The sequence below is a fragment of the Littorina saxatilis genome, linkage group LG7, assembly GCF_037325665.1.
Source record: "Littorina saxatilis isolate snail1 linkage group LG7, US_GU_Lsax_2.0, whole genome shotgun sequence".
NCBI classification, from domain to species: domain Eukaryota; kingdom Metazoa; phylum Mollusca; class Gastropoda; order Littorinimorpha; family Littorinidae; genus Littorina; species Littorina saxatilis.
The window spans coordinates 49,633,649-49,643,634 of record NC_090251.1 but is presented as its reverse complement, the minus strand read 5'-3'; the positions used below and the strand labels follow the sequence as shown (position 1 = coordinate 49,643,634).

General features: G+C 42.9%; 1 protein-coding gene across 3 annotated transcripts in view; it reads left to right on the top strand.

Annotated features, from left to right (window-relative positions):
• The window catches only part of LOC138971720 (uncharacterized), a gene marked incomplete at its 3' end in the record, with an annotated part of 14,986 nt that continues 5,000 nt past the window's right edge, over nt 1-9,986 (top strand). The window contains 4 exon segments of one of the 3 annotated variants that reach the window (XM_070344506.1): nt 1-332; nt 2,509-2,628; nt 5,978-6,157; nt 7,571-7,780. In XM_070344506.1, coding sequence (XP_070200607.1) covers nt 6,037-6,157; nt 7,571-7,780 — 331 coding nt within the window. 3 annotated transcript variants of the gene reach the window in all.

The window sequence follows — 9,986 nt, the reverse complement described above, 5'->3', positions numbered from 1 at the left end:
CACTGCAAACATCATCAGGAGCCAACTGAGGGTGGCAACAAACACCAACGTCAGCACGAAAACCATCCGGAAACGCCTGCACGAAGTTGGCCTGCGATCACGTCGTCCAGCTGTACGGCCACGACTGACAGCAGCTCATCGCCAGGCTCGTTTGGCGTTCTGTCACAACCATTTTCAGTGGCGCCTCCAAAAACATTGGGAGGCATGTGCAACGTGCAAGAGGGAAATGCGGCATACGACGACCCAAACACTACCTGCCAGCAGTTTTTTTGGAGATTACGGATTGTGTACCTGTTCCCCCGGCTTCCGTGTCAGTCTTCAAAATACCTGCGGTAAGGCTAAACAAGATGTGTGCTTTTCCTACCCTCACATTTGAATACTCAATAGTTAATAGACGAATTTCGAAAGTAACTCTGTCGGGTGCGTATTGGTTGGGAAAGAGTGAATGCCCTTGCTTTTTACTCAGACAAACATCGGAGGGGCCAATCACCAGCGAGGGGTGTGTCGGACACACGTGGACAGGAGCACGTGGGAAGTTGTTTGTCAGAGGGAAAGCAAGGGCATTCACTCTTTCACACTTTATACAAACCAGACGGAGGTATTGCTGGAATCTCTGGTTAAAGGTGGCCGACTGGTAACGCACTTGCGCTCGGAAGCGAGAGGTTGCGTGTTCAGGCCTGGGTCAGGCCGCAATTTTCTCCCCCCTTTCCTAACCTAGGTGGTGGGTTCAAGTGCTAGTCTTTCGGATGAGACGAAAAACCGAGGTCCCTTCGTGTACACTACATTGGGGTGTGCACGTTAAAGATCCCACGATTGACAAAAGGGTCTTTCCTGGCAAAATTGTATAGGCATAGATAAAAATGTCCATCAAATACCCGTGTGACTTGGAATAAAGTATAAAAAAATTCCATCTCACACGGCATTAAGTCTCAGGGCTTGGAAACATGAATACACGCATGCAGGAAATAAAAATGGGTAGCGCCGTATACTGTATGGCAGCTCGCTTTCCCCAGGGAGAAAGCAGCCCAAATTTCTGTGAGGTTACCCTCATGGACTATATAAACTCTTATCCTTATCCTTATCCTTATCCTTATCCTTATCCTTATCCTTAGTCTGTTCTGTGAAAATAATGTCTACTCTCGATCTCAGATCTGCCAAAGCTTTTCCAGAGGATAAGACCCTCCCTCCACTTTGACTCATATACAAATTCAACATCCTGACTACTTCTTATGCAGATTTGTTCAAAATAATGCCTTGATAACCATATAGGAAGGACCTTTGCCTTCAACGCGAACATTGTGAAATCATGATTTAACGTAACATAATGTGTTGTTTGAACTATGTGCACGATGAACAACAACACACCAGTGCCCGATGTTTCTGAGGGAGGAGGAGCAACGTTGGCAAACTGCAGAAGCAGCCCACCCTTCTGTGACAAGGCTCAGGATGCCTGCTTTGCGGGAAGATGTCGTGAGTTTTAGGCAACAAACAAAAAAAAGGTCTGTTTACGGTAACCCGACCGACCCTATTTTTTTCGCGCGACCCTAGACTTTTTTTTGGCATTTGGGGCACACAAAAAAAATCTTGGTTTTTTTTTGCAAAATAACGTAAAAATATGGTTTTTTGGAAAAAAAAAAAAAAAAATCCCGACCTACCGACCCTATTTTTTTGGCCTATGTTACCGTAAACAGACCTATATTTTTTTTTGCCTTAAACTTCCACATCGATGTTTAAGGATAAGTATACGATTTCATATACTCCTGTGAGGTTACCCTCGTGGACAATCGGGCTGCTTTCTCCCTGGGGAAAGCGAGCTGCCATACAGCAAAGCGCTACCCTTTTCTTGTATGCGTGTATTCATGTTTCCAAGCCCTGAGACTTTTGCTGTGAGCTTGGGTGCGCATGCGTGCACATGGGGGTGCTCGGACACCGAGGAGAGTCTGCACAACGTTTATTTGATGATCTGGTGACACCATTTGTTTGCCACTTATTGTGTGTCTTTGACAATCTGAAAATAATTACTTTTCGTTGCCACTTGTAGTGTATTCATGATGATCTGAAAATGATGATACTTGTATTGTTGATGCTCTGATTACGATATCACATTTCATTGCCAATTGTAGTGTCTTTTTGTTGATCTGAAAGTTATTAAACTTTTTTTAACAGGAGAGAGCAAGTAACTTCAAGACTTGTGTAATAAACTGGAAAAGACAGAAAGACACAGCTCACACGAAATGTACAAGAGATAAAGAAAGTTGTTTAAGGAAGGAACTTAACTGTTGACTAAATTGCCTCGCATCTGCTAATTAGCTCTATCTCCGCTTTGAACTATTGAAGGCATTGTTTTAAATTATAGACGTATTCTTACATTCTTATGACAGATTCAAAAATAATGTAATTATATTCTGCATCATTTCTTGGTCTAACAGACCTATATTGCGACTTGTTACAATTTTTATTGTCAGCTGTTTTGCTTCCTAAAATTATATTTCGTTGTTGCGACGACAGTGGTGATGGTGGGGGGAGACTGCAGCAGCACACCAGACGGGTGCACATCGAGAGCGTCCTGTGTGTCCAACGTGCGCACGTGCATATCTCCCTGGACTGCTGACGCCACTGGACAGTGCGGTAAGGGGGTCATCCGCATATTTTTTACTGTTAAACAAATGCTTTAAAAGACGCCATCCCTCTCTCTCTCCCCCCCCCTACAACACACACACACACACAAATGTACACACACAAATGTACACACACAAATGCACACACGCACAGACACAAACAACCAAACAAACAAACAACACATCTACCAAACCGCCCACTTACACACCCAATCAAACTACAAAACCAACCAGACAGAAAAACCAAAACATCAACACAACTTTTGTTCCATTTCAACCTACAAGTAGATAACAACCATCACACCGCTCGCTGCTTTAAACCGACGCTCAGAAACAATGAAGTTATCCGTCGGGTGATAAACATAACGTGACAGTTATCAGTCAGGTATCAGTCAACGGTGATCAAACGGGCAATGCAACATAACATCTCTGCTCGTGCGTCGAAGCTATTAATACGATGAAACAGGTCAGAGCAAGATGTTACCGTGTTGAACGGTTTGAGAGCACGATGAGCTGAATTACTATGTGTAATGGTTTCTTTGCGGTTTGTTTTGTTTTGATTAAGTAGAAGGTGGGGATATAGCTCAGTTGGTAGCGCGCTGGATTTGTATTCAGTTGGCCGCTGTCAGCGTGAGTTCGATCCCAGGTTCGGCGGAAATTTATTTCACAGAGTCAACTTTGTGTGCAGACTCTCTTCGGTGTCCGAACCTCCCCCCGTGTACACTACATTGGGTGTGCACGTTAAAGATCCCACGATTGACAAAAGGGTCTTTCCTGGCAAAATTGCTTAGGCACAGTTAATAATTGTCTACCTATACCCGTGTGACTTGGAATAATAGGCCGTGAAAGGTAAATATGCGCCGAAATGGCTGCAATCTACTGGCCGTATAAAATTTCATCTCACACGGCATCACTGCAGAGCACCTAGAACTGTACCCACGGAATATGCGCGATATAAGACTCATTGATTGATTGATTGATATTTGCTGAAGCATTCAAAACCGACGGGGACATGCATTTGAGGTCAAGTAAAGAGAAAGATAATTGTGCTTTTCTCTTTTTACACCCCCGGTATAGGGGTGTGTATAGGATTCGGTCGATGTGTTTGTTTGTGTGTTTGTGTGTTTGTGTTCGCATATAGATCTCAAGCATGAACGGACCGATCGTCACCAAACTTGGTGAACAGGTTCTATACATTCCTGAGACGGTCCTTACAAACATTGGGACCAGTCAAACACACGGTTAGGGAGTTATTGGTGGATTAAGATTCTACAAGGACTTATAGAGGGACATATTAATGGTCAAAGGGAAATAACCTTCTCAGTTGGTGGCAGTGAGAATGGTTATTTCCCTTTGACCAACGGGGGTGTTTTTTCCTACCTCGGAGGAATTTCTTGTTTCTTTAAGTTTTCCCTTTTCTGTTCGTTCTTTTTTGTAGTGTATTTCTTTTCTTCTTTCAGTTGTGGTTTTTCCTCCTCTGTTTTTGCCGTATTTGTTTGTTTGTGTCATGATTTGTTTGTTTGTTTCTTTCTTGTGTGACAGGGAGGCTACCGCTCCTTTCGCAGCAGACTCTGCACCCGAGTTGTTGGCCTTTAAAAGTCAACACCCGTGGATTGTGGAAATCTGTTTGTGATGGGGTCTGGTGGTTTCCGATTGTCTGTATGTTCATGGAAACCTTCGGGTTTGCATAACAGTTTTTATAGGGCTAAGAAATTAGCCCTAACATTTTCAATCCTGTTTGATTGCACTTCGCTTTCCGAGGTGATCGTAGTGTTTCGGCACTCGGTTACACTTGCTTTGGCTATTGTTTCAGGTCTTTTTGAAAGCACCTTGGCGCAATAAAGAGAAAAAGTATTCTTATAGTTTGATGACAGTGAGTTCAACTAAGCACAAGTTCTTTGCGTATGAGTGTATACTCCTTTCTTGTTTCAATTCGCTGTGTTTGTTTCTATTCACAACTTATAGCTTCTTACCCAGAGTCAGCATAACGTATTGCTGTGAAGATATAGCGAGATCATATCTAACAGGAGACGCTTTTATCAAAGTGAATACGGTAATCACACATTGTATTCAAACACTGAATGTGAAATCGAGTGATAACGTGCCAGATTCCTTTGGTGATAATCATAACTTGACGTTCTCACCGTGCAAGATTTCGGTTCAAATCCAACAAGGTTATCAACCAAAAGACGATCTTTCCAATGGATTTCAGCGATGTGAGATAAACAAAAAGTGAGTTGTTGGAGGAAAATACCGTGTGCTTCTAAAAGTCTTTCCTGTGATCAAACACTATGATATAACAAGCATATCATACTTTCGTGTGAACAAGTAGGTCACATGATCATGTACGTGCTAATTATTCTCTGATGCTTGAATTTATTGTACGCCTTTTCTTTTTATTGAATAATGGATACGTTTGCTTTAATGGTTGTGTGAACATCAAACTTCAAAATGTTCTGGGCAGAGTCGTAATAGTATGCAGTAAATGTTGCGTGAGAGTGTCAATGAGCTCTATGAGAGACGAGTGGTGCAAAAAGCTGGAGTGTGATTGCAGGACACATGTACTTGCTTAACATATAATTATTATCAATAAGTATCAGCCCGCAGACACTTCAGTGTACTAAAACGTCAGGGAGATTAAGACAAAGCAGATTTTTGTGTTTGATTTACGTGTGTGCGTGTGCGTGTGTATGTGTGTGTGTGTATGTGTGTGTGTGTGTGTGTGTGTGTGTGTGTGTGTACAGTGTGTGTGTGTGTATGGTGTGTGTGTATGTGTGTGTGTATGTGTGTGTGTGTGCATGCGCGCGTTCTTGTGTGCGTGTGTGTGTGTGTGTGTGTGTGTGTGTGTGAATGCATATATGTGTGTGTGCGCGCCCGCGCGCGCGTGTGTGTGTGTGGGTGTGTGTGTGCGCGTGCGCGCGCGCGTGTGTGTGTGTGTGTGTGTGTGTGCGCAGGCGTGTGCGTGTGTGCATGTGCGCGCGTGTGTGTGTGTGTGCACGTGTGTGTGTGTGTGTGCGTGTGTGTGTGTGTGCGTGTGTGTGTGTGTGTGTGTGTGTGTGTGTGTGTGTGTGTGTGTGTGTGCTGGTGTAAATCTCGATTATAATTAAACTGCTTTAAAAAAGAAAGAGTGTTTACCTTTCTTCTGAAATGTATACCTCCAAACCATCGTATCGCAACATGAAATACAAAACATGTCAACATATACTGTCTTTCGCAGACGCATAATGCAACGGCGGAATCACTGATTGGATACGTTCTATATTTGTTTGGCTGACTTGGTTAATGTTTAACGTTTTTGGAATGATATGTTGATTGATTGTTTATTGATTGGTGTATTCATTTGTATATTTTCTTTGCAGTTGTAAACGTAACAACTTGAGTATTCGAGGTGTGCGTCTTCAGTACACAGTGTGACGTCATGAAGATGATGCCATCATCAGTGCCAAAATCGTTGCTGCTGCTCGTCATTCTGACGCCGTCTTTTACGTCAGCTGGTGTTGCCTTTGATTCCTCTGTGTGCACTCCGACAACACCAACAGGTAAAACATCTCTGCATCAAGTATTGGAATTGGGGGGGTGTTAAAATGCAATAGCTTCTGTGATTGGTTGGATTAACGGTTAGAAATTCTCACTGTGTAGGCTATAACTTCATCTCCACCTGACCATCGCAAACGTATGCAGTAATCAATTTGACTGATTTGAGTATAATTATGATGTGACTAATTGGAACCTGGCAGTGTTGAGGGTACTATCGCAACAGTTGCTCTGCGTTCTTATGAATCCGTATATACGTATGTTTGGTTTTGAATATCTGCCAAAAAGAGTTGGATAATTGAGAAAATATGCAATGCAAACGGCGGCCATAGTTTATGGTATGTTGATACATCTTAACAGGCAGTAGACTTGAAAGGGTCACTGATTTAGAAAGTTACAGAAACGCACAAGGGAACTCATGCGATGAAAATGTTTAAGATTGGATCAGTCAACTACTCAAACCATGATCCTAATTGTGTAAATCGAATTAGCCGATGTTACGAACCATTCTTACATGTGTCACCCCATTGTTCACAGTGAGCAAGATATCAAAGAAAAGTTTACGTTATAAGAAACACAACGGAGCCAAACACAAGAAAACGTATCGAGGAACAGCGCCAGACGAAGCACTGAAAGAGTTAATTGTGGTTACATACATAAATATAATAAATAGATAAGAAGCTTATATCGCGCGTATCCCGTGGGTACAGGTCTAAGCGTGTGTCGAAGAGTTGTCAACACAGGACTAACACAAAATAACATATACAGACGGACATAAACCCTATCACACACTAGCAGACCCTAATAAACATACAACAAACAACAATGTACACATCAATAGCTAGGTCTAAACAAAATAATATTAAGCACACACAAAACACCTCTCACAGAGCACAACACAAGGATGTCTTTTGGGGCGCAACACATCGCGTCGAACATGAAAGTCACAGCCAGCTACGGGAAGAACTGAGTCTTCAACCTACTCTTGAACGCGTCAAGAGAGGGGCTCTGGCGAAGCTCAAGCGGCAGGGAGTTCCAGACGGAGGGGCCCGCGGAGGTACCTACTACATCAATGTAGCATGCCCCGTTTAACGACCACTTGAACCAACCACAAAATAAAACCTATCGAGTTGATTTGATTGATTTATTGATGCATAAATTCTGCGTGTTGATTGTTATACATCTTTTTTGTTTGTTCCCGTAAATGCGGAAAGAAAAAAAACCCACATGTTTACGCGTAATAAAAACGGACATCTGAAAACAGCAACAACATAATAATGATAACTTCTGTAGAAAGCCTCAATAGGCGAACATTTGAAACCAGCCTTGTGCTGTCCTTGCCTCTGTGAGTAAATATCTTTTCTTTTTTATTTTCTTTTTCTTTAACAATACAATCTTGTTTTATCTATTTTGCACAGTACCACTGCCAGTGCCCGCAGGCACCCTTGGGGATGTGTGGCAGGCTGAGTTAGAATGGAAGGATGACGTCACGAATCGGACGTATTTCCTGCGTGACTTCACCGACATGCCCAACAAGCGAGAAAAACTCGTCATCTCCATTCCCTTCCTCAGTGACGTCACGGTCCTATATGACTGGAGAACATATGACGCCATTGTGGAGACAATGAGTAAGTTTATACATATTGTGAATGTTTCTTTTTGTGAATATCGAAAAGTAACTTAGTTAGTTTAGTTATTCTTGATTTAGAAACGCTTGCAGTTACCAGTCCTGTTTTGGAATTTGTACATATTGCGTTTACAATGACTTGATTTTCCTGCCTGTCAAACCACACGTAAGACTGAGCGTAATCATGACACGTTTTGACATTCATGTCGGACAATATCCAAACACGAAATTACTTTTCAAAAAGCTAGTGATATGTGACCCTCCACCACGAAATGAGTCGCATGTCACCTCGCGCGGTTCTGCGCTAGGCTTAATATAAGTCCGGGGAGTGTCTGGTAACAGTGTGAGGGTCACCTTAGTCACAGGCTTATAACTCAAACAGTTTTTGCTCTTTTCTAAAACGGGTTTCACCACTGGATAGAGCACAAAAAAATCTGTCGGAAAATGTAAAAATGTGAAAATCATGCAAAGGTGACATGCGACTCATTTCGTGGTGGAGGGTCACATATCAGCATCCCGTGTGAATGGAGGTTATGTTTTAAAGGCACGTGCACTCCTAACTATGAAACAAATTCGGTTCACGATCTCACTTCTGGCCAGGTCTTCTTCTTCTTCTTCTTCTTCTTCTGCGTTCGTGGGCTGAAACTCCCACGTACACTCGTGTTTTTGCACGAGTGGATTTCTACGTGTATGACCCTTTTTAACCCGCCATTTAGGCAGCCATACGCCGCTTTCGGAGGAAGCATGCTGGGTATTTTCGTGTTTCTATAACCCACCGAACTCTGACATGGATTACAGGATCTTTTTCGTGCGCACTTGGTCGTGTGCTTGCGTGTACACACGAAGGGGGGATAAGGCACTAGCAGGTCTGCACATAAGTTGACCTGGGAGATCGGAAAAATCTCCACCTTAACCCACCAGGCGCGGCCGGGATTCGAACCCACGACCTTCCACTTTGGAGGCCGGCGTCTTACCACCACTGGCCAGGTGTTCACATGTGATAACACATACTGTCCATCCTCCTGGACTACCGAAACCAAGAGCTTTGGGTGCTCTCTGTGCACAGTTTGTTGATTATTTCATTTTGTAAAAGCCACAAGTGCCATTTTAAGAAATTAATTCATTACAAAACTCAGCTCACCACAGCAGGGTGTTGATTCGAGGGAATGGATCACACGGGAATATTAACTTCCATCCCGTATACAGCTCAGATGGTGGAGCACTTAATTCATTGACTTGTGATCCTGGGGTCACGGGTTCGAATCCAGGTAGGGGTGGACACGGGTCAACATTATGTTCAGACTCGAGACGGTATCCATTTCTTATCCAGAGGGGGGCGGTATAAAATTATACTATCATTGTATATTATTTGTGTTGTTGGGTGTACTTTTAATAACAAAGTTATTAATGAGTACATATATTTTACTATAATATAAATGTTGTAGTCTTTATTTTGTCTTTAAAGAATACAGACAGAATACAGAATGTTTAATTGCCCAAGGTTAGGAATTTGTTATATGTTACATGCACCACCACTGCAATTTATCCATGTGAAATAATAAAGTTAATTTGATTTGATTTGATTTGATTTGATTTGATTTGATTCCCACCCCCCGTGTCACCACAGTGGCACGTAAAAGACCTCGGTCATTCTGCCATAAACGCAGGTGGCTGATTACACTGAAGCACGCGCACACCTGGGTAGCGCGACTCTTGTTGCTGATATACAAAGGGAAGTAATCGCTCTAAATGGATACGACATGTGTAACACAGTAAACGAGAGTTATACGGAACCAGTCTCCTGGCACCTGAGAGAATAATTTAAAGCATTGGAATGAACGATAGCGCTAGGCCTAATTTTTCAAAGATGTTCTTGTTGCTGCTAGCTTTCCACTTGGAGGAAGCCACCCGCATTTTTCAGCAATGGGACGATACATTTTCGAAATGAAATAACATGTGAACTCATGCTTCCTCTTTAAGGCAGCGTTGGGTGTGTGCGTGTGTGTGCGTGCGTGTGTGTGTGTGTGTGTGTGTGTGTGTGTGTGTGTGTGTGTGTGTGTGTGTGTTTTTGTGGCTGTGTGTGTGTGTGCGTGTGTATGTGTGTGTGTGTGTGTGTGTGCGTGTGTGTGTGTGTGTGTGTGTGTGTGTGTGTGTGTGTGTGTGTGTGTGTGTGTGTGTGTGTGTGTGTGTGTGTGACTTGAGATGAG